The sequence below is a fragment of the Lotus japonicus genome, chromosome 2, assembly GCF_012489685.1.
Source record: "Lotus japonicus ecotype B-129 chromosome 2, LjGifu_v1.2".
Taxonomy (NCBI): domain Eukaryota; kingdom Viridiplantae; phylum Streptophyta; class Magnoliopsida; order Fabales; family Fabaceae; genus Lotus; species Lotus japonicus.
In genome coordinates, this window is record NC_080042.1 from 16,395,683 (window position 1) to 16,420,096 (window position 24,414).

Here is a 24,414-nt window from a genome sequence, read left to right on the forward strand (position 1 = left end):
TCATCGATTCACGAAATTCCTCCTCACTTGTGATGCATACGAAAACTTGGAGAAGTGGGTATTTTTCCAAATATGTTGGGTTTGTGATGCCTCTGGAGTTACTCCAGACCTGGTTGTGAAGTGAGAGAATTTTAATGGAGAAGTGGCTATTTTTCAAGATCTGGTTTGCCAATTTGCAAGTTTTGGAGAATATTGATATTTGTGGAGAAATTTGTTTCAGTTCTGTGCAAGAGGGAGGGAGCGTGACTATATGAGAGAGAAGATTTTTGTTTTTTTGGTTAATATTTTTTTATGAGAAAGCTTAATTTTGATTTACTCATTTATATGAAGATGAAGGAAAAATGGGATGAAGATTATGAATTTCTGGGTTTTTAATATGAAGATGATAAATGTTTCAGAGACTAAATTTTTAAATTAATTTTTTGAGGAATATTCCGCTAATTTTTGGATGGAATTGGACGGAAAACCAATTTTGCAACCGGGTGTAAACGTTATTGACGTTTTTTGCTAATTTTAAAGTTTGGGGACGATTTTCGAAGGAAGGTCAAAGTTGTGGGGACCAAAAGTGCAATTAAGCCTAAATATTAACACTTTTTTTTACCATATCTCATTATAAAATTTTTTTTCCCTCTTTGTACGTGAGTTTAAAATTATCATGTTACTAGTATGTAGCTCGTGCAATGCACGGGTACGGGTAATTTTAAAACTATTTTTATTATTTTTGTTTTAGTAGTTTTTTAAGTAATTGTGTTAAATTAATAAATAATTGAAACATGTCATAATATCATGTGTTATAGTGGGAAGTAAAATCAAAATAGATCTATGAATAATATTAAAATTGGTCATTCGAGTTTACTTAATACCAAACCAAATAATGTAATTAACTCTTTTAAACACCATAAATAGCAAAACTTGCAACATAAACTAACGTAGAGAAGTCTCATTGCAATCAAGTTCTTATTTCACTTCTCTATCTTAACACGTTTTAACTCCTTAGTTGAGGAAGAGTTTTCCTCTATGTCAGAACTATCAAGATTAACATTGAACTCTAATTAAATGACCACACAAAAGTAACATTGGTGCTCAATGAGACCACTCAAAAGTAACATTGGTGCTGAACCTTAAAACTACTCATTATGATCTTTAAAAAGAATGAACCATTGCAGAGATTTTTTTTTAGCGTAAAAAAACATCAATTTTAAACACAATGTCTGTGTAAAAACATGCATTAGTAATACCACCTCCAAATCATTGATATTCAGGTATAAGCAAATAAAATGAAACCAAAAATGCACTTTAGTTATATGGAAATAAGCACCAAATTTATAACACAGTAAAGCTTGGCAAACTTGGCTAAAGTTGGTTCCCAATTCACATTGATATTCAGGTCATAAAGAACTAAACCATAATGCTCACGCTACCTTGTTATAGGGAACCTCAAAAAGAATCTGATATTGAAAAGGGCCTCCCCTCCAATTTGTCAAATCTGTACATGAAAGAAAATAGATTGGGAATTTGAAACCATAAAGAAAAAAGCCGATAGAAGATGAATAAATTTTTGAACTTGTTGATGAATCTTCTGCAAAAATAACAATTGGGAAAACAGTTCCATACCTATGAGATGAACAACTGCAGAATGATAATAGATAGCTGTAACCTAAGCAGATGAATTTGAAACCCGTGAATTTCTCCCTAAAAAAGCACACAATTTTTGCACAGGGCGCTGGATTTGGGAAATTCAATTTCAAATCCATGATATGTGAATTGGAAGCGGATGTCAGGAGTGAGGAATAACAGATAACAGATTTAGAAGGGAGAAATTTCAGGAGTTGAGGGAAGTGAATGCCGAAAGTGAGAGTGAAGCAGTTTTGTGCGCGTGAGGAACGCGGCTTCACAATTAAAGAGAGAGAGTGTATATTCTGTAGAAAAGATGATGTGGATATTTGTGGAGGAATGTGTGGTTTTTTAGTGTCTCACTTTCCAGAGTGAGGTCTTAAAATTATTATATAACAGGGTGGATTAGTTTTCCTTTCATATGTAACAAAAACAATTAACATGTTTTTACTAAAAAAAAAAGAATGAGATTTGCTATAAGATTCGACTAAAATTAAATAAATGAAACATAATTAACTACTAAAATAGAACGACAATGTAGAGAGGAAAATGTTCCTCATCTGGTTAGGTAAGAGTAGAAGACATTCTGAGATAAACTCAGTGTTCTTGGTGGCTGGTATAGTGAAAGTAAAAATGGCTTTCTTGCATTTTTGCCATGATTGCGTTGCAGTTGAGGTATGCTGACCTTAAGTCCAGTTCCATGGGAAACTTGACGAGATTTTATTAGTTTAGATGTGTCCCCAATTGTTGGGGTTTGCTGTTTAGAGCCCAAACCCTGCCTAGGCAAAAGGAACATTGCAGTCCCTGCCATCAAAGCTAGCATGCTTATACCAAGTCCTTGTCTAATATTGTGAAACAACTTCCCCTGCAACAAGACACAATGGCAGATAGGTTAGATTGATATAATCTCATAAAGTCCCATAGTGGTGAAATAAAAATATGATTAATTATAGAAAAGAAACACGTTCTTACTTCTTAGATTGAGTGACTTTTTCAAAGACAAACTGGGTTGCCAAATTCAAATGTGCATAAATATGTATATTTGGGGCCAAAAATATAATTTCTTTAGGCTATAGTTGTTATTTGGATTTCGGAGATGAGGGAAGGAAATGGGACGGTCTCCACTTATTTGAGAGTTTTTTTAAAAAAGGGAAAGGGTTTGCAGAATATTTGAATATTCTCCAAGACCCTCTTTAGTTATTTTGTTGAGTTCTCCTGAATTTAGGGGTTTGTGGAATCTTAAGCTTTCAAACAAGTGGAGGACTTACTCTCCATTCTCGCTCTCTTTCCCTCCCCTCTTCTTCCCCTTCCTCTCAAATCCTTCCTCTCTCTTTCCGTAAACACTCTTAAACAAAACCTTTAACCATAGGGGCTACATGAAGCATGCCACAATGGAGCCAATTCCAAGACTAACTTTATGGAACAGTATCCAATTCCAAGATATTTTTCCATTTAAGTTGTTAATTCAACATCAACAAGAAGCCAAGTTTATCCCTGTTGGTGGGGGAGGATACACAAATCAAACATGATCGTAATCTTCTGTCATTAGTTCTTAATGATTTAGCCTATTGTTTTCAAATAATCAATTATCGCAAAAGCTTAAACTGTTGAGTACGGAGCACATGAATGATTTTATATTATCTTCATAACACGCCCCCTCACGCAAGAGCCATTTCGGCTTGAAGCGTGGACAAATGCACAGACTTACCTATCGTGTACTGAAATTCAACTTTTTTATCAGAAAAATTGGGATGGTAGGGATTGAACTCTAGACCGCTTAGACATGAAACTCTGATACCATGTCAAACAATCAATTATCCAAAAAACTTAAGTTGTTGGGTAAGAGTCACATTAATGATTTTATATTATTTCTCTAACAATAACTGATGTAAATGAGTCAGATTTACTAGCGTATAAATCAGCTAAGCCATCCATTTGGAAGGTGTATGTTCTGGCATAGGAGACAACAAGAGTAACTGCTAACCAGATTACCTGAAGAACAATATCTGAGCTATTTCGTTGGAGGCTTACAACCACACATCAAACGGAGGGTCCATACATTTAAACCAAAGCCATGTTTGCAGGCCATGGAATTAGCACAAGTTATAGAAGCAGAAAACTGTGAAACAATTATAGCAGCTAGTGGTTATAATGTTCGGCCTAAGTTTTGGCAGCAGAGCAGCATTGGAAAGAATCCGAAATGGAGTTAGATGAGTTGCCACCTGACAGGGATATTTCTTATGAGTGGGGCCAGTGAGTGATCGACCCTACAAATATCTTCACCATTACAAAAATGAAATTGAAAGACAAGTGTATGTTATGTTGCAACAAGGTTTCATTCGCCCTAGCTCTAGTGCATTCTCTAGTCTTGTACAGTGTTGTCAAATCGCGATCGCGGCGAGGCCAAAATCCGCTATTTCGTATAGCGGATCGCGTCACGGGAAAATAGTGGTTACCGCATAGCGGTTAAAATAAGTACAATATTATACAAAAAAACAGCTCTTATCACAAGCTGTTTGTGCAAATAAAAAGACAAAAGTTCTTAAAACAACATAATTTTAACTCAAAGTCTCAAAACAACTTAATTCAAGGCTGCCCAACAGCTCAAAACAAAAGACAAAAGTACATAAAACAACATAATTTTAGCGCAAGTCTCAAAACAACATAATTCAAGGCTGCTCAACAGCTCAAAACAAATAACAAAAGTACTTAAAACAACATAATTTAAACTGAAGCCTCAAAACACTAAAGGTAGTGCAACAAAAGTCAATTCTACTCGTTATCTTCTTCCTCCTCCCCAGAATTTTCATCATCCACATCATCAGAAAGTGGAACATATCCATCAGCTTCTATTTCAGAGTCCTCCAAATCATTGTCTGAAATCTCTTCTTCTTCATCTTCAATAACAATCGGCTCTTTTCCTTTCTTGGAAGCAATAACACCTTTCTTCTTAGATGAAATATCTGCAGCAGCTGGGACCCCTTTTCTCTTTCTAGTTCCTCGCCTAGTGTTAGTACTAGGCTCTCCAATTCCTGAAGCTTTCTAAACAACATCCCAAGTGAGGTCATCATCCGGAAACACCCTATCATTTCCAGCATCATCTCCATCCTCTTCCATCGTCCCCACTAGGCATTCATTGCTCTCATCAATGTCATCCAAGGAGATAGGGTCCAACTCATCTCTAATATTGTACCTTCTTACTAGTTCTTGATTATACTTGACAAATACCAAGTCCTCAAGTCTTTTATGCTCAAGCTTATTTCTTTTCTTTGTATGAATCTATAAAGATGATAAGGTAATAAAATTAAAATCTAAACTAAAGTGACATTTAAAAGTTAACAACTACAAGAATAAATATTAGCAAATAGTATAGTTGATTAGTTGAAGAGCTTACTTGCTCAAACACACTCCAATTCCGTTCACACCCTAAAGCACCGCAAGTCAAACTTAAAATCTTTATTGCCAACCATGTCAAATTTGGTGTTGATTGTCCATACATTCTGCACCATTGAGCTACAAAAGCATAAGTCCAAAATCCAATTATAAGTCAAATGTTATGCAATCCAAATGCATTAACAATATAACATATAAAGATATTCAATTGTGCTCACCTGGTGCAATTTTGCCCCTTTGTTCAATTGCAAACTTGCTACCAAACATACCACCACCAGATTTGTAAATTGGTAGCTCGGTGAGTATTTTCTTCCTTAGATCATCATTAGGTGACAACCTTTCTGCACCTCAAAATCATAGTCCAATTTTGAATCATTGTAGTAGTACTCTGGGTTCAGGAAGTGGCCAGCAGCATGCAATGAGCGATGTAGTTGGCTATTCCACCTATTGTATATGATTTCCCAGATTTTTTCATATTTGCTTTTGTCATCACAAAGGAAAGCTCTGATTGCTTCTTTGGCCTTATCCATAGCCTCATAGATATAACCCATAGCGGATTTCTTCTTCCTATCTGCTAAGCGTAGTACACGTACAAATGGACCCATGACCTTGAGTGTATGGAAAAAAAAGAGGGAAAAAATAGTTTCAGATTTAAAAAAAATAGAAAAACAGAAACAGTAAAATGTGAAAAAAATAGAAAAACAGAAACAACAAAATTACCTTTAATATAAAACACACACTGTTCCAGAAAGAGTTCATCAAAACGGTTTTTGTAGCTTGCTTGCCTTTTGGCTCGTTGGACAGCTTGTTATTTGTCCAAGTGTGTGACACAAACATCTCCGTCAATTTCTCCTTCTCCTTCCGCAATCTTCTCAATGTAAGATAGGATGTTGCAAATCTTGTAACAGCATGCCTTACCAATTCTCTTTTCTTGGTATAGTACCTCAACAAGCTCAATGTACTAGTGTGACCGTAGATGAAATCAACAAGAGATATGGCTCTTTGAATTGTTTTCTTTATGAGAGGAATCTTTCCAATGTCTTCCAACATTAAATCTATGCAGTGAGTTGCACATGGTGTCCAATATAAGTTGGGTCTTTTTTGTTGTAGCATCTTTCCCGCACTCACATAGTTGCTGCCATTGTCGGTTATAACCTGAACAACATTCTCTTCCCCAACCTCATCAATTATGGAGTCAAGCAGCTCAAATAGTTTCTCACCAGCTTTCACATAATCATAGGCATCAACCAATTTTAGAAACATTGTTCCAGCTGAACAATTCACCATGAAGTTAATAATTGATCTTTGTTTTCTATCAGTCCATGCATCAGACATAATAGAGCAACCAAATCTTTTCCATTGCTCCTTCTGGCCCTTCAGCAAATTCTCAGTGTAGTCTACCTCCTTTGTAAGAAGTGGAACCCTTATGTCATGATATGGAGGAGCTTTTAAATGAGGTCTGAAGCTTCCAACAGCCGCAAGCATGTCATGAAAGCTTTGCAACTTAACCATGTTAAAAGACAAGCCCGCTTGATACCAAAAGCGGGCAATATACTGATGAACTCTTGATGTAGCCTCCTTATCACATGAGGCTCCGATGCTTTCCTGCCTTAAATTCTCATTCTTCTTCTTTACAATGGCACTTTCTAGTTTTCGGAGATACATATCAATCTGGCCCTTCAGAACCTTTTTCTTTTTATTTTCTATGGTTGCAATCTCCAGTCCTTCATCCATAGCACGTTCTTCATCACTATCACCACGGAGGCAGCCATCATCAAGAAGATCAAGGCGACCCCTTTAATATGCTTCGCTGTCTTTCTTTTTCTTTTCATTCAAGATTCCCCACAATTTATCTCGAACCTCTTTCGGACACTTAGGACAAGGTGCGACATTCCCTGTCTTCGCCATCAAGTGCTCCTTCATTCTTGTAATTCCACCCTTTGTCATTTTACCACAGAAATTGCAAATACAGCGAATGGTATCGTTCACATCATATGGCTTACAAAATTTCCAGCCAGGGTCAGGCCTTTGAGGTGCTGCAAGAACTAGGGTTGAATTGGAACCTTGTGCAACCATGGTTTCTGAGTTTTCAAAATAAAACAGTACACATAAGAGATAAGAATAGAGGAACAGAAGAAGAATTGGAGGAAGAAGAATTATAGAAAAGAAAAAGAGAAGATGACATAGACTGTTAGAAAAACAGAGTTGATTAGAAAACCGTGAAACAGGAAGATATTATAAGTTAAGAGAAAAGGAAGAAGAAACATTGAAAAACAGAGCATGAGTTTTGAACAAAAATAAAAGAAAAAGAGAAGATGACTGTTAAGAAAAATAGTAACAGAGAAGAAAACCATGAAACAGGAAGTTATTATAAGTTAAGAGTAAAGGAAGAAGAAACATTGAAAAACTGAGTATAAGTTTTCAACAAAAAATAGAGGATGCGGAAAATAGAGTATGATCTACTCACCAGAAAGCAGAAACTCTGAGAAGGTTTGCTTGCTACTGTGCTGTAGTCTAGAGAAGTCCAGGTCTCTGAGAACCAGAAATAATTCGAAGGAGAGGAGAGAAGAAGGTGAATTTGGAATGTCTGTCAATCCTCTCACGTTGAAGCGTTAATATAGAGAAGTAGTTAATAGGGAAATAATTAGGGTAATTAGTGGGAATTGTTTGTGGCCCATTAGTAGAGATATTCCATATTTAAAACCCTAAAAAGTAGCTAAAAAAAGTTTAAAATCCATCAAATCCGATATTTCCGATTCTGGAATAACGCCACTATGGCGTTCGCGGCCGCGATCGCGATTAACGCGGTGGCCGCTATGTAGCGGCATAACGATTGCGGTGGTGCTATTTCCCGCTACGCTATAGCACGTCGCGGCCGCTATAGCCGCTATTTAACAACACTGTCTTGTAATATTAGTTAAAACGAAAGATTCTTCATGGAGAATGTGCATTGATTATAGAGCTTTAAATAAAGTGTCCGTACGAGATAAATACCTTAACCCTGTGGTTGATGAATTAATTGATGAGTTATATGGTGCTGGCTATTTTTCGAAGTTGGACCTGAAGTCAAGTAATCATCAAATTCGCGTGAAAGAAGAGGATATACACAAGAAGGCTTTCAGAACTCACGAAGGGCATTATGAATTCTTAGTGATGCCTTTTGGTTTGACCAATGCTCCTGCCACATTTTAATCTGTGATGAATCAGATTTTTAAACCTTTCTTGCGTAGATTTGTATTGGTGTTTCTTGTTGATGTCTTGGTATATAGCGTTGATTGGGATTCTGATTTACAACACGTATCACAAGAGCTACAGGTGTTAAAAGATCATCAATTTGTAGCCAACCACAAGAAATGCAGTTTTTGGGAGAAGATATGTAGAGTATTTGGGTCATGTGATTTCTAATCAAGGAGTAGCAGTAGATCCAACAAAAGTGAAGAGTGTTTTGGAGCGGCCAGTCCCTAAAAATGTTAAGGGTGTTAGGGGATTTCTGGGTTTGACTGGCTATTACAGAAAGTTAATACTAAACTATGGCAAAATGGGATAGGTATTGGGGCCATGCTTATGCAGCAACAAAAACCCATAGCATACTTTAGTAAAGCCCTTTCTGGCAGCAGCATGAATAAATCAGTTTATGAAAAATAATTAATGGCATTGGTGTTGGCTATAAATCATTGGAGACATTATTTGTTAGGGCGGAAATTTTTGGTGCATACGGATCAAAAAAAGTCTCAAATTCTTGTTGGAACAGTGCATCATTACAGCTGACCAACAATGTTGGCTGGCTAAGTTATTGGGATTTCATTTTGACATTGTGTATAAGCTTGGGAAATAAAATAGGGCAGCAGATGCTTTGTCTCGAGTACATGAAGAAGGAGCATTACAAACTATTGTTTCCACACCAATCTGGTTGCAAGGGAAAGATATTTATGCAGAAGTGTACAAGAATCCAGATTTGAAGAAAATAATAGTTCAGCGGAAACAGAAGCCTAATGCTAGACCTGGATATTCTCTACAACAAGGAATGTTGCTATACAAGGATAGATGGGTCATTCCATCTAATTCCTCTATTATTCCTGCATTGTTGCAGGAGTTCCATTCTTCTACGACTAGGGGGCATTCATTATATCTACGGACATATAAGAGATTGGCAGGGAATCTTTATTGGGAAGGCATGAAAAAAACTGTGATGGAGTATGTTAAATCATGTGATACTTGTCGGAGGCAAAAGTATTTAGCAAAATCCCCTAATGGTTTGTTACAACCTTTACCTATTCCTTCACAGGTTTGGGAGGATATATCCTTGAATTTCATCACTGGTCTTCCAAAATCCAAAGGGTATGACGCATAGTTATCGATCGCGCCGAATAGCGGCACTATCGGACGCGTCGCTACGGTTCGCGGCCAGTTCGCGGCCGTTGTGGCGCTATTCGCGGCCAAATCGCAGCCAAATCGCGGTTAAATCGCGGCTACACAGGTTCCATTGAATCTGTAGGGGAAATGACACAATACCCCTTAATTTTAAACCGTATGAGCTTCAAGTCAAGGGCATAACAGTAAAGTTGAATGGAATTGGAAATTAGGTCAAATGATTCTCAATGAATCATTCATTCATTCTCTCCGTTCAGTTCACTCCGCCGCTTCCTCCTTCTGAGCCTCTCTTCCTTCTCTCATTGACCAAGCTTCTTCTCCGACGTCGGCGACAAGCTTCTTCTCCGGCGAGAAGCTTCATCAGAGATTAGTTTTCATCCTTTGCTTTCTCTTTCTTTTCGTCTTCGTCTCTTTCCCTCTCTGTTTTTCATTTTCGTCTTCTCACTTTCCCTCTCTGTTTTTCTCATTTTCCTCTTCTTTCCCCTCTTTCTCTTTCGGTTGTGTTCACTGCAATAAGTAACATGCTCTGTTTTATTTTGTTTTCCTCTTTTTTCCCCTCTTTCCCTTTCTATTTTTGGTTTTGTGCTTTTGCCTCTTCACTGCAGTAATGCTCTGTTTTTAATTTGTTTTACTCTTCTTAATTTCGGTTTTGTGCTCACTGCACTACTGCAGTAACTCCCTTTCTTAATTTCTGATTTCCATTGCTACTGAAGTGCTGTATATGACCAGCCATGGCATCCCCCTCTGAAGTTGAACCAAACAACAGTGAAGTTGTAGGCAACTGCAAGCGGACTGAAAATGGGCTTTACAAGCCTATAGGAGACAACATTGATATATCATGACAGTGGAACAACTTGAAGAATCCACATGATAGGAAGAGAGTAACATGTGATTTTTGTGGGGTGACAACTTGAGGAGGAATTACAAGGGCAAAACGTCATCAAATGAAAAAAAAAAAAGGGAGATTGTAATTCATGTAGGAAAGTTCCAGAAGAAGTGGTGTTGTTGTTGAAGGAAGCTCTTGCTAAGAACCAAGGGCAACAAGAACACTTGACTGAATTGAATCAAGATGATGAGGAGGAAGATTAGTTGCAAGAAATTGTGTCAATTAAAAGTGGGAAAAGGCCTTTAAGTTCAAGTGGGGCTTCCTCTGCTGCTCCTAAGAAGCCAAATGTTAAAGGCCCCTTGGATTTACTTCTTATGAGAGATCCGGAGACAAGCTTGAAGTTGACAAAAGCTAAGAAGCAGACAAGCATGAATGATGCATGTGATAAAGAAGCTAGAGCAAGGACAATCCAATATATTGCTAGATTCTTTGTTCGGAATAGCATTTCATTCAATGTTGTGCGATTAAAGAGCTTCATGTTGATGTTTGAGGCTATTGGAAACTATGACCCTCACTTGAAAGCTCCAAGCTACCATGAGATGAGAATTCCACTCCTAAAAAAGGAGTTGGAATACACCCAAAACTTGATAATAAAAAATGTGGAAGAGAGGGCAAAGTATGGTTGCTCGATTATGTCCGATGCTTGGACAGATAGGAAGCAAAGGACTTTGATAAATTTTCTAGTGAATAGCCCAGGTGGATCTATGTTTGTCAGGAGTGTTGATGGATCTTCATACATGAAGACCGGAGAAAAGTTATTCATTCTTTTGGACAACCTTGTTGAGGAGATTGGTGAGAAGAATGTTGTGCAAGTGGTGACCGACAACGGAAGCAATTATGTATTGGCCGGTATGTAACGTTAACTATTACTTTGCTAATTACTTTGTTAGTGTGTTAGTGATAATATGTTGCTCATTTCAATTTTTTAATTTGGAATTAGGTCTTAGGTAAACTTCTACAAGCTAAGAGGAAGCACTTATTTTGGACTTCATGTGTTGCACATTGCATTGATTTGATATTAGAAGACATTGGCAAACTTAAAAGAGTTCAAAAGACCATCAAAAGGGGTATAAGTCTTGTTGGCTTTTTCTACAATCACACTTTGGCATTGAACACCATGAGAAAGTACAACAACAAATTAGAATTGGTTAGACATGGAGTTACAAGATTTTCCACCACGTTTTTCACTTTGCAAAGGTTGTACACTCAAAGAAACAACCTTAGGAAGATGTTCACTTCAGATGATTGGACAAAGACTAACTTAGCTAAAGCCACTAAGGGGAAAGGGGCAGCAAATGTGGTTCTCATGAACACATTTTGGAATGATGTTGCTTATTGTCTTAGGTCTATGGGGCCATTGGTGCATGTCCTAAGGCTTGTTGATAATGAAAAGAAGCCGGCAATGGGTTACATATATGAGGCAATGGATAGGGCTAAGGAGGCCATTAAAAGTGGTTTTAAAGGAAATGAAAGCAAGTACAAGGAGATTTGGGCAATAATTGACAAAAGATGGGAATGTCAACTTCACCGTCCATTGCATGCTGCGGGACATTTTCTAAATCCGGAATACTTTTATGCTAATCCGGATATGGAACGTAATAGAGAAATCATGGATGGTGTCTACACATGTATTGAATACACTTAGTGAGAATGATGAAGTAGGGGATAAAATTATCCTGGAATTGGCTGAGTTTAAGGTGGCTGGAGGCTTCTTTGGAAGGAAACAAGTCATAAGATCAAGGAATATATTGCCTCCTGGTAGGTGAAAATAAAGAACCTTATTTAGATTAAATATTAAAGTATCATGAACTAACTATGTCGCCATATCCTTGTAGCTGAGTGGTGGAAGTCATTTGGACAAAGTACTCCTCATTTGATGACACTTGCTATCAAAGTGCTAAGCTTGACGTGTAGTTCATCCGGTTGTGAGCGAAACTGGAGTATCTTTGAGCATGTAAGTTAATACTTTATTTATATTTTTTTATAAAGTATTAGTTTAGACTTTAGACTTTAGAGTTTCATAAAATAATTATGAAACTAACATTTATTTTATATTACAATATAGATTCACTCAAAGAAGAGGAGTCGTCTTGAGCATCAAAAGTTACAAGATTTAGTCTATGTGCAATACAACCAAGCTCTTAAAGAAAGATTTAATTGTCGTGATTCCATTGACCACATTGTCCTAGATGGCATTGATGATAGTTGTGAGTGGTTGTTGGGAGAAATGGGTGAAGATGGAGAAGAACATGCTGAAAATGATTTGGTTTTTGAAGGTGGTGACTTAATTTGGGGAGATGTTGCCAATGCAGGAGGTGTTGATGAGCCATTGACATATACTAGGATGACATCAAGAAGGGGAATTGATGCTGCCAATACATCTTCTACTACTAAGTCTAGGCCTTCAACCACTAGAGGGAGGGGACAAAGAAGAGGCAAGGGAGTGGTGATAGAAGAAGTTGATTTAGAAAGTGAAGAGGAAGAGGTGGAGGAAGAAATCTACCACTCGAACACAAGTGAAAGTGACAATGATGAGGATCCCGAGCTAGAAGAAGATGATGATTGATGATTTCATATGTAGCTAGGAGTCTAGTAACTCTTATTTTAAATTTCAATGTTGTTGTTTCATGTTTTAAACCTTGGAGGCTTGAACTTCTTTAGTTTTTAAACCTTATGACTATTAGCTATTTATGAATGTTATCAATTTTAAGTACTATTTGTCATTTTTTAGTATTTATATGTATATTGAATTAAACTATTATTTATATTTAAAAAATAAAAATAGCAGCCATCCCGCTATCCCACTTTTGGGGCCGGCTGCTACGCACCGCATTCCGGGATTGACAACTATGCGCAATATTAGTAGTAGTGGACAGACTTTCAAAATATGGTCATTTTATTCTTCTTAAGCACCCTTATACAACAAGGAGTATAGCAGCAATATTTGCTAAGGAGATAGTTCGGTTGCATGGAATCCCTAAATCTATGTTGAGTGACCGTGATCCTTTGTTTATAAGAATCTTTTGCCAAGAGCTGTTTTCATTGCAAGGTACTGTGTTAAAGATGTCTTCTTCATACCACCCAGAAACAGATGGCCAAACGGAAGTGGTGAACCGCTGTGTGGAATCTTATTTAAGGTGTTTTGCTTCTGAAAAGCCAAGGAATTGGTCTTATTGGCTGCCATGGGCGGAATTATGGTACAACACCACCTTTCCTGTCTCTACTGGCAGTATCCTTTTTCAGGTGGTTTATGGAAGGAAGCCTCCTACAATTGTTAGATTTGTATACGGATAAACCAAAGCAGAAGTGGTTGCACAAGACTTAAAGGAAAGGGATGAGGCTTTAAATCAATTGAAATATCACTTAACAAGGGCACAAGAACAGATGAAGCATTATGCCGATAAGAAGAGAAGGGATCAACAATTTGCAATTGGTGATTGGATTTTCTTGAATCTACGACCTCATTGGCAACAATCAGTTGCTATGCGCATCAACCAGAAACAAGCTCCACGTTATTGTGGCCCTTTTAAAGAAAGGTATGGAGCAGTCTCGTATAAATTGCAGCTTCCACCGACTTCAAGGGTCCACCCAATTTTCCATGCATCTTTGCTCAAGAAGGCCATTGGATCTTATACAGCAGAACCTGAGCTTCTTGTAAATTTGGAGCTTCATTCGGATGATGTGGTGCAGCCAGACAATATATTAGACTGCCGAGTCATTAAGGATGGAAGGAAAACAGTCAAGCAATTCTTAGTACAGTGGAAGGGAATGTCAGCTGAAGATGTCACATGGATAGAAGACATTATCTTGAAGACCCAATTTCCTGCATTCAGCCTTGAGGACAATGCTGCTTTTTCAGGAGGAGGAAATGATGGAAATGGGTCAGATTTACTAGCGTATAAATCAGCTAAGCCACCCATTTGGAAGGTGTACACCATAAGGCATAGGAGACAGTAAGAGTAACTGCTTAATAGCACTTATTTGTAGACAATAACTGATGCAGATCTGCAGTTTTATATTTTAGAATAATGTTTAATTATAGGAAACTGCTAGTTGCAATTTATGTGTAGGAAATAACTGATGTTGGTTATGTTTTAGGATATATCTCTGGTTTTAGGCAGAATAGGGATTATTGTTGTTGTTGTTAGTAGATTGTGGACAGAGAACATTCTTTGTAGGAAACCGTAGTCTCTGGGACAGCAATTGAATTGTTGTATGTATGTAATTTGTGTTCCGTAATACATATTTCCTCGGTTATTTCTGGTGTTCTATCAATAACCCACCAAAATTATACCAAAGATTTGCAATCAGGAACTTTCAAATCCATTTAAACGGCATCATCATCTGCTATTATTGTTAGATTACTTACCAAAATAAATAGGTATTTTAGTCATCTGTGTTCATATTTCATTTTATTCGATGATATTAGATTTTAACAGCCAAAACTGGTTATACTTTTCCTTTGGAGTTGTTGACTCAAACACAACAAGAAGCTCTTGGTGGGTGAGATACACAAATCAAACACTAACATAATCTCCTATTCTCATATGATCCACCTTCCTGAATGAAACTTCCATGTATCTTCTTCATGGCTAAACCATTTAAGGCTATACTATCTTTTGTATAATAATAAGTGTTACCTTAACACTTTTCTTTCTAAAACTTTTATTTTTAATCTTATCATAACTTTCATGAAATTCTTATTTACACGACATTGAGCTTAATTTCATGTTTATACTTTCTCAGTCGAATGACGGTTCATAACCCACCAGGCAAATAAAATTAAACAAGTGATGTTGAATCAAGAACTTTCAAATCCATTAAAACAGCATTACTATCTGTTACTGTGAAAACGGTGCAAGTGAGATGCTATCATTATTACTTATTAGATTACTTACCATGGAGAAGTTGTCCTTGGATCCTTCCGAAGCAATAACATCCTCTCCCTTGAATTCATCCATAGATAGTTTGCTCTCACCTCTAGGACGAGTCTTAACAGGTTGGCCACGGCCCTTTACGTTTTGCAAGTCTTCAATACAATCTTCCTTGCGCAACACACGCCACCTACACTTTCTTATCTTGCACCCTCCCACGTGCACTTCAAAACACACCAAACTGTTTTCATTCAGCTCTGGCTTTCGATGCTTGCTAAAGTGTTCTCGGTTCCACCACGGCGGGTCGTCTCTATTGTGCCGTCGAATGTATATAAAGTCATCACTCACTGCCAATGTAAACAGATAGAGGTCATTATTCGCTGTTGATCCCGACGCCAGAGATAGAGAGGGACCATCTTCAGTGTCAAAGCTCCAATACATACGCATTTGTTTGGCCATAAAACCTTCATCTGGAGACTGAGCATCTAAGGCAACCAACACAGCAACTCCCCACCAATCACTTGAAAGACAATCATCAGGGATGCCAACTGTTACTGATGCAAATGAATCAAGTTTTGATATATATGCTGACCCCAAGGGAAAAAAGCTCTTAGTATCCAATCGTGGCGGGATTTCCATGTACACAGGATAGAGTGCTGGCCAATCAAGCTTCTGTAACAATGAAAAAAAAATTGTATTTAAAAAATTAATGAAAATTGGAGAAGTTCAAGAACACATCACATATAACAAGTGGTTATTTTAGTGCTGAGATCAAGTTAGGATGTTGTAATGTCCTATCATGAATCATCAAATTCAAAAGATATATGTATGTGCTATAACAAATGGTTTGTGTGATGTATGTAAATAACTTATAGTAAGTAGAAGCACATACTCGAGATACAGGTGACAGAAAAAGCTCTTGATCACTTGATTCAAACAACTTCCATAACTTTTCTGGATCTAATAAATTACCCGGCATTGCATCTGAATCTGATGCATACAAGCGTACATGCGGTGGAAGCACAGGTAAGGATTGAAGCTCTGGGCAATTTTCCAATTCCAGACAGTGAAGCTTTGGAAGATTAGCAATGGAGTCAGGTAGGTGTGTAAAATTGTTCCAACTTAAAATTAGTCTCTCCAATGATGATAAGCGATCGATATCGGGAGGAATTGAAGCATCAGTGAGATTGCAAAAACTTAAATTCAAAACAGTTAATGAGGAAAGACCTGAGACAGTAGGAGGCAATTTTAAGCCTGTACGGGCAGGGGAAAACCTTAACTTAAGCCCCAAAGGAAGATGTAAGTCCCAGCTGGAGTTGGATGGTGGTCCACTGCACCCCAAGAAAGATAACCTTTTGAGATTCCCTAACTGAAGTAGGAATGGATCAAACATTCTAATAGAAGTTCTACTCAAGTCAAGATCCTCCAAAGCTTTGTTTTGTTTTAGATTATCTGGCAAGCAAAAAACTTGTGAGCATCCTGATATGTTGAGAATTCTGAGAGACTTCAGGTTACTAATGCTATCTGGAAGGTACAAAAGACTTTTGCATTTCATCAAATTAAGCACTGAAACGGATGTCATGTTTTCCCCAAAATCAGGAAGTCTTTCAATGTCTGAGCAGTCAGAAAGGAAGAACATTTTCAGGGAACACATCTCCAATTTACTTGGAAGGATTTTGAGATTTCCACATCCCATCAAGCTCAAAATCATGAGCTTTTTGTGCTGTCCAATAGATTGGTGAACTTCAAAGAGTTTTGTACAATCATTAAGGTACAACTCTTCAAGGTAAGGAACTGCAGAGATATTTGGAGTTTGAAGTAGATCCTTGGAATTACTTAAATCAATTACTTTCAGCTTTCCAAAATACTGAACAAAACAATAAGAAACCAATTAGTATTTAAAACCCTGGCCAAATAATATGAAGTTATCTTAGCTTAGAATTTTATACCTGAGTTCCCTTCCATAGTTGTTTAACCTTACTATTGATCATTTGTAAGTGAACGAGCTCATCTAGTTGAGCTTTAAGGGGTAGAGCATTCAATGGATATCCCCACCATACAAGAACTTTTAGTGAGCTAGAAAGACATTTCAAACCAAGAGGAAGATGCAAATCACATAATACAACGAGTAATCGAAGATTACACATCTTTGAGAAGGCCTCAGGGTCCCAATGTGCTTCGTACAGCTTAGAAGGTGTTGACTTCAAAACTATACCTTGGACAAGTTCAGTCCCCTAACAAATAATTATTGTCAAATAGGGAACATAAGACACAAGAAATGCAGTAAAAATAATTTAAGATCAAAATTAGCACGTACCTTATTCTTTTTTAGCACTTGGTCAATATCCTCTAGTGACCATAATCTACTCCGCCGACCAGGATCATTAGGAGACTCTTGAAAAACAATAGTTTTGCCCATTTCTTCAAGAAGATCATGCATCCCAATAACTCTTCCATCGAAAGTTACCAATGATTTTTCTATAAGAACATTTATTCCCACTGTTGGATGAAGACCGCAATTGTCCAAAACTTGTATCACTTTATGTTTGTACCATCCCTTAAAAAAACAGGCTATGTCTAGAAATATGGTCTTGTGTTCCTCTTCTAACATGTCATAACTTATTCGTATTTTGTTTAGGATATCATCATGTGGAACTTGCTTCATCTTGACCAATGCATCTTCCCAATCAGATAAACTTCTTCCACAAAGAAAAGAACCCAACACTTCAAGAGCCAAGGGAAGGCCTCCAGCATATTCGACTACACTTTGAGACAATTTCAAATAATCCTCTTTAGGTTGGTTTCCTTTAAATGCCTTTTCACATAAAAGTTGAAGGGATTCACTTTTATTTAAGATTTTATTCTCATACATTTCAAACAACACTACGTGTGATATCAGCAGGTGCTTATCCCTTGTTGTCACTATAATTCTACTCCCTTGACCAAACCATTCTAGGTTTCCAGCCAAATTCTCAAGATGTGTTTTAGAACTTACATCATCAAGGACAAGTAGAACTCTTTTGCTGGACAAGAGGTTTCTTAAGCTGTCCTTTCCTTCGCTTAAAGTTTCAATTACCATTCCTTTGATGTTTAGATGAGAAAGAATTTTATTTTGCAACTGCAGCAGACCCTCACTTCTTTCCCCAGACACCTCTCTAACATTGGCAATAAAGCAGCTAACATCAAAATGGCTTTTAATTTTCTTGAAGAGAGCTGTAGCAAGAGTTGTTTTACCTATACCACCCATGCCCCATATCCCTATGAAACGAACACCCTCCAATCCTAGCTTCAAAATTGAAAATAAATCTTCTAGTCTTGTGTCAATTGCAACCAGTCCATCATTATATGTTGGGAATTTGAGTTCTAATTTTTTCCATACTTGTGCAACAACTTCTTCAATTAGTTCAGTTTCATGTCTGCATAGAACAAAAGAAAAAAATAATAATGAACTCATAGATTAGATTAAAATCATATATAATGGAATAAGACAAATTTTTACACATCGATGTTAAGAAAACTAGGTGCTGTGATGTTTGCAACTGAAATGATAATTGAAGGCATTGACTTACTGATCCTTAGAGTCCCACCCTGACAAGTTGGCCACTTCTCTTAATGCATCTCTCCATTTTTGCACATTTTCTTTGTTTTCAGTAGATTTTTCTTCATGTTTCCTAAAAGCTTCTGCAAAACTTCCCCTTTGATTCCTTACATCGGAGGGATCCACACCATAAAAGATCGGAAACACTTGTTGTCCCGACAAATTTTTGGTCTCAAGAATCTTGACCAATTCATCCAAACACCAAGATGAAGAAGCATAGTTTTTGGAGATTATGACAATTGCTGATAGAGACTTGTGAATAGCATGCAGGAGTTTTTGTGAGATAACTTCACCTCTGGCAAGTTCTTCATCATCTCTGAAAGTTATTATACTCTTGCGGACCAAAGCTGCATATAAGTGATCGGTGAAACCTAGGCGAGTGTCTTCTCCCCTAAAACTCAAGAAAACATGATACTTCCATTTTGAGTTTTGGGTACAATCTGCCATTGAAAGACTTTTGGATTCAATCTTCCTATTTCAACAATAGAAGCACCTGAAAACAAAAAAACTATGAGGCCAAGTTTCTGAAGAAGTGATGTTCAGATGCAAAATGAAACTTGCACAGATCCAACCTTATCAGTCAAAGTGAGAGTTCTCACCAAGGCTTGGAATCGATTAGTGTGAGACAATGAATTTGTTTAGAGCATCTCAAATCGTGAGATTTTTTTTTTTTTTTTTACTTAACTCACTTTTTGTGGGTTTAGACTGCAACATAGGATTTAAGACATTCATTGTAGTGGTTGAGATTTTATTTTACTTTTGACTGTACCCATGACACTCAATATATTTATATTATTTATTTCCCTCCTTATTTTTCACTTTGGTTCTGGTATTGAAAAAGAGAAAAATAAATATTATTTTATTTAAGATCCCACATTTGAGAGTACCTGAGCTAAGGCACGGATATTAGCTTTTGCTAAGATCTCATGCGATGTAGGATAGCTCCAATGGTGGAATCTAATTAGATTCGGATCTTATTTTAAGATACCAAAATAAGGACTTCATTGAAGATGTTCTAAGAGTTGTGCACATGTATTGCACCTAGGCTTATTGAGAAGAACTTTTTGATAAAAGGAACTTTTTTTAGTGACCACTTAATTTATAGAATAGTATTGGTTTTTGCACATGTATTATTCTTTTTAAATTTACAGTCACTTATTTCTCCCTCATCTCTGTCTTCCTTCTTGATCTTATAAAATATAGGCTTAATTCTAGTTTGGGCCCCTGATGTTTCACGAATGTGCGATCTGCACCCCTGTGTTTAAAATGTGCGGTCAAACTCCCTTATGTATTTAAACTGTGACATTGATGCCCTTCCGTCAATATCCGTTTGGTTCCGTGAGTTAACCAAACGGTTCTCCCTTTATTAAATGATGTGGCGTCCACGTGTAATAACAATTATTTTACAAATAAAAAATTAACTTAATAAAACATTAAAAAAAAATGGTAAAACAACTAAAAAACCCTCAATCCCCATCTGTCCCTCACGCTTCCAGCCCCCCTCTCTTTCCTTTCTTCTTCTTTTTCTTCTTCATCTCCTCCGTCACATTCTCATCTTCAGCAAAATCAGAACCCAACCTTCTTCTTCTCCTCTTCTCTATCCCAACCCCATGACCCAAATGCTAACCCCAAATCAGAAAAACAAACCCCCATCTACCTTCCACCCTATGCAAAGCCAGAGAAATTTCACTCCACTCATTTACTAGATCTGCATCTCCCATGTACCTTCCACCCTATGAAGATGTGGTTGGGGATGGTGGTGAAAGTTTAATACACAGACTCACCAACAATGATCAAACTTGATTTGCTTGGTCATAGAGTCGTTTGCTCACACTTGTGATACATATTGGTTAAATTTGTTTGGTGGCTTGGGTTCCCTGGTGCAGCTAATGTTTGTGCGGTTTCAGCATCTATTCTGCATTTTTTCCAACGAATAATGAATGGGGTTTCTTTGTTCTAATTAGGGATCAAATTGGGGGGGGGGGGGTCGGGTAAGTAAAAATTTGGGGAAAACTTGGTTTAAAATTGGGGGGGAATCGGGTTAATGAATGGGGGAGAGAATTATTTTCCTAAATTTTTTTTTTGTAAAATAATTATTATTACACGTGGACGCCACGTCAGTTAATGAAGGGAGAATCGTTTGGTCAACTCACATAACCAAACGGATATTGACGGAAGGGCACCAATGTCACAGTTTAGATACATAAGGGGGCTTGACCGCACATTTTAAACACGGGGGGTGCAGATCGCTCATTCGTGAAACATCAGGGGCCCAAACTGGAATTAAGCCTAAAATATATTACCTCTCACATATTTTTCCTTTTTTTATCTCTCTTTTATCCACCTCGAAAGTTGTCAAGAATCGTTTTGTTTTATTAAAATCCTCAAAGTTGTATTAATTAGGTTGACAAAATAAAATAAAAATTTCAAGATAAAAATCATTATCATAGTGCATATATATAGGTCCTCAGTAGTACTATAGTGTGTCTTAAAAAAAATTCATTTGAGGTTCCACTCTATTACATCCTATGTTTAGCTAGGAAATCAGCCATAACATTACATTCCATATAAATGTGTAGGGAACACTCTATTACATCCTATGTTTAGCTAGGAAATCAGCCATAACATTACATTCCATATAAATGTGTATGTTCCCTACAACATATTTCACCTCTTATGAAATCAATTTTATTTAGCTTGTTTAACAGTTTGTGTGGCTGTTTACATGGATTTTTGGTAAACAAATATCCTCTTAGTTCGACTAAAGGAAGTTTAGATTCGGGGTCCTTTTGAGAAAACGCTTTGCCAAAGTGTTGTGTGCGTGTGGGTGTTTTTCGACAACAACGAATCGGTTTAAATAGAACTGAGTTTCATTAAGCACGAGTCAATTACAAATGAGTTACATACATAAAATAACACAAAAGCTACAAAAGATGTGGATCTCGACAGAGAAATGCATAAAGGGACTAGGAATTAACAAGCTTAAATACGAGAAAACTAAAGTGTTGGTTCTGCAACATACTCCTCCATCATCACGTTTTGCTCCTTGAGTCTCATTGATGCGGACATTTGGAGCCTTTTAGTGAATTTTCAGAGTTTGAGTTGGGAACCCCTTCTTCTGCTGCTGCTTCCTCTATTTATAGTGTTCTTTCTTCCCACGTTCTTGGCGGTTTTTCTTGAATGCATGATGGCTTCGTGGGTTTTGAATTTTGGCGCCTTACCCCATGTTTAGCCGGTGGTCTTCGCGCACGTGACTCTATTGCCACGTGGGTGGTCTTGAGTCGTGGGTAACCGTTGTTATTCGTGGCATCGTGGGTATATGCACGTGCTTGTAGTTGCTCGTTACTCGGTAACTGCCTCCTCCGTTAAGATGGTCGAGATTCCTTCATCTGCTGAGTTTGTCGAGGTATAGCTCTCACTAACTTGACTTTGAGGGACACCATGTGCTGAGTTGTCGGTTTCGCCATAACCCTTTCTGTCGAGAACGCACCTTTGCATCATGATGTCGAGAATCGTAGTACTCGTAATTTTAGCTTAACAGTTGCCCCCCAAGAATGTTGGTTGTCGACTGCTTTAGCTTGAAGACACCAAGCATTTTTTATCGCAGCCGTTCAATTTCAACGATTCAAATACTTTGTGCTTTTGACCGTTCGATCCTCAGGTCCAATCGATAGCCATAACGTCTGCTGTCTTTCCACTAGCTGACAGTTATAGCCTTTTTAGGGCCATGATTTCATCTATGCCAGAAAGTTGAGAGGTGACATGAGTTAACTAATAAAATAATCACTTGGACCCCAAATTTTTATAAATTACTGCTCAATGCGGCCTGGGTTCCGTTTACCCTTCTGCTTATAAATACCCCATTGGTAGTCCTCGTCCAAACTTTACTCTTTTCCCAAACCTTCAGCTTCTTCCCCCAAAGTTCTCACTTCGTCTTCTTCCATTTTTTCCTAGAATACCTACCGTTTCCTTCAATGGCTTCCAATCCTGAGCAGACCATTCCGTTGGCCACTGAGCTTAAGTTGGATGAATCCAAACGCGTGGCAATCCCGGAACCTCCCAACGAAGCAGAGAAGAGAGCTATCTGGAAATCCTAGGTACTCATTCCTTTCTCTGTTAATGGTACTTTACGCGCCATTTTGGGTCCTTTGAAAGTAGTGAAGCATGATAGGCCCAATAGTCTTCCTGAAGAACATGAGTCATTTCACCCTAGTGTTAGGGGAGAGGAGCTTATTTTGGCATTCCAACCCTCTTACCGTATGCCATTTCTTGCCGACCCAAAACGAGCCTTTCGTTCAGCTCCTCCTAACCCCTCTGCTAACGACAAAGCCTACCTGAAATGGTTAGATAGGGTTGAGGAAGACAAGAGGCAACACTGGAAGGATGTCGGGATTTTAGACTTGATTCAGTTGTCGAGATCGCAAATCTCGTATAACCCTGCTATGCTACTGAGTGCACTTTATTTTTGGGATAGGTCTACTAATTGCCTCCACGTTCCCTTTGGTATGATTACTCCCACCCTCTTGGACGTTGCTGCCATTACTGGATTATGGCCCATTGGTGACGATTATCACTCTGCATCTGCAGCTGCTAACCCCATTTCAATTCCTACTGACAATATTTCGTTTAGTCGATTTATTAAGGACCATTATGTCGAGAGTGGTGAGGTGTCTGATGTTGAACATGTCGCGTTCTTGCTGTATTGGCTGTCTGCTTATGTTTTTTGCACCAAGTCTTTGCGTATACCTGCCAAGCTTTTGCCCTTAGCCAACTTACTCCACGAGGATCGACAACTCGCTATGGCTAGGCTTGTCCTTGGCAACCTCTATCAAATGCTGAATGAAGCTGTCGAAGATATCCGGAATACCAAGACCATTTCTCTGAATGCGGCTGGACCTCTTTGGCTATTTCAACTTTGGTTAAATGCGGTTTTCGAATCTCTTCTGCCGGTACAAGGTAATCCTCCAACTGTTTCTAACACCAGGATTGATGCCCACAGGCTCGAGACCCTGACCCCTGCTTATGATGCGTCGAGTTTTGAAGCTGATTTCAGAAAGTACTTTACCATGTTTCTCGAGCTGAAGCATTATCGTTCCAGTTTCTCTCCTTATAGCAAGGCTGTTCGTGGCCCTTTCTGGCTGAGGAATTCTTATCCTAATGCTTCTGATTCTGCATTGCCCAAAGAACGTCACATCACACTCTGGAGGACCCTCTTATCTCCTAGGGTTTTAACTGTAGGCTTTGCTAGCAGTGACTATACTCTATGTGGCTACAACCCTCAATTGGTTTCTCGACAGTTTGGGCTTAGCCAAGTTCTACCCAACACTTTGTTTGACAAGAGTCTAGTCCTGTACCCCGGGGCTATTAAGAGGGCTTCTGCTTTCGACACGACTGTTCATTTCTATAACAAGAAACTTCTCAACCTGAGTCCCTTCACTTATGCTCCTTCATATTATGCTACTAATGCTTTCAAAGCCTGGTGGTCTGAGTATTGGGCTCAAATTTTGAAGCCCCTCGTAGATTGTCTGCAATGCATGACAGATGCTTTTCTTTTGCAGAAGCAGGATCCGAAGAAGACCAAAGGTATGCACCTGGCAGAAATTCGATCCTTTCAAGAGTTCTTTGGTGTGGTATATTACCCAACTCTTCGCCTTCGAGATACGGTTGCGAACGCCTTC

General features: G+C 38.0%; 1 protein-coding gene across 10 annotated transcripts; it reads right to left on the reverse strand.

Annotated features, from left to right (window-relative positions):
- Window positions 1-1,098: 1,098 nt before the first annotated feature.
- On the reverse strand, window positions 1,099-19,366 carry LOC130737691 (TMV resistance protein N-like). 10 transcript variants are annotated; one of them, XR_009018872.1, is made up of 10 exons: window positions 18,708-19,366; window positions 17,456-18,554; window positions 17,088-17,372; window positions 16,031-17,005; window positions 15,163-15,810; window positions 7,475-7,594; window positions 5,728-7,088; window positions 5,226-5,615; window positions 5,009-5,114; window positions 2,340-2,479 (listed from the first exon to the last, which is right to left on the reverse strand). XR_009018872.1 is itself a non-coding variant. In XM_057589517.1 (8 exons), the coding sequence occupies exons 1-8, from the start codon at window positions 19,181-19,183 to the stop codon at window positions 1,413-1,415; spliced, it is 3,780 nt and encodes a 1,259-aa protein (XP_057445500.1). In that variant the 5' UTR covers window positions 19,184-19,366; the 3' UTR covers window positions 1,099-1,412. The 10 variants fall into 10 exon arrangements, 4 of the variants coding, with proteins under 4 accessions (XP_057445500.1, XP_057445501.1, XP_057445499.1 ...); XR_009018871.1 differs by having other exon boundaries at window positions 5,009-5,127; XR_009018870.1 differs by lacking the exon at window positions 2,340-2,479 and adding an exon at window positions 4,154-4,893.
- Window positions 19,367-24,414: the final 5,048 nt, after the last annotated feature.

Excerpts from the sequence above, each read along its gene's own strand:
- LOC130737691 (XM_057589516.1), bottom strand. The coding sequence starts at position 19,183 with ATGGCAGATTGTACCCAAAACTCAAAATGGAAGTATCATGTTTTCTTG. Across the intron at positions 18,555-18,707 it reads GGGTGGGACTCTAAGGATCA|ACATGAAACTGAACTAATTG; the intron begins GTAAGTCAATGC and ends TGTTCTATGCAG. Across the intron at positions 2,480-15,162 it reads CCAAGGACAACTTCTCCATG|GGGAAGTTGTTTCACAATAT; the intron begins GTAAGTAATCTA and ends GTCTTGTTGCAG.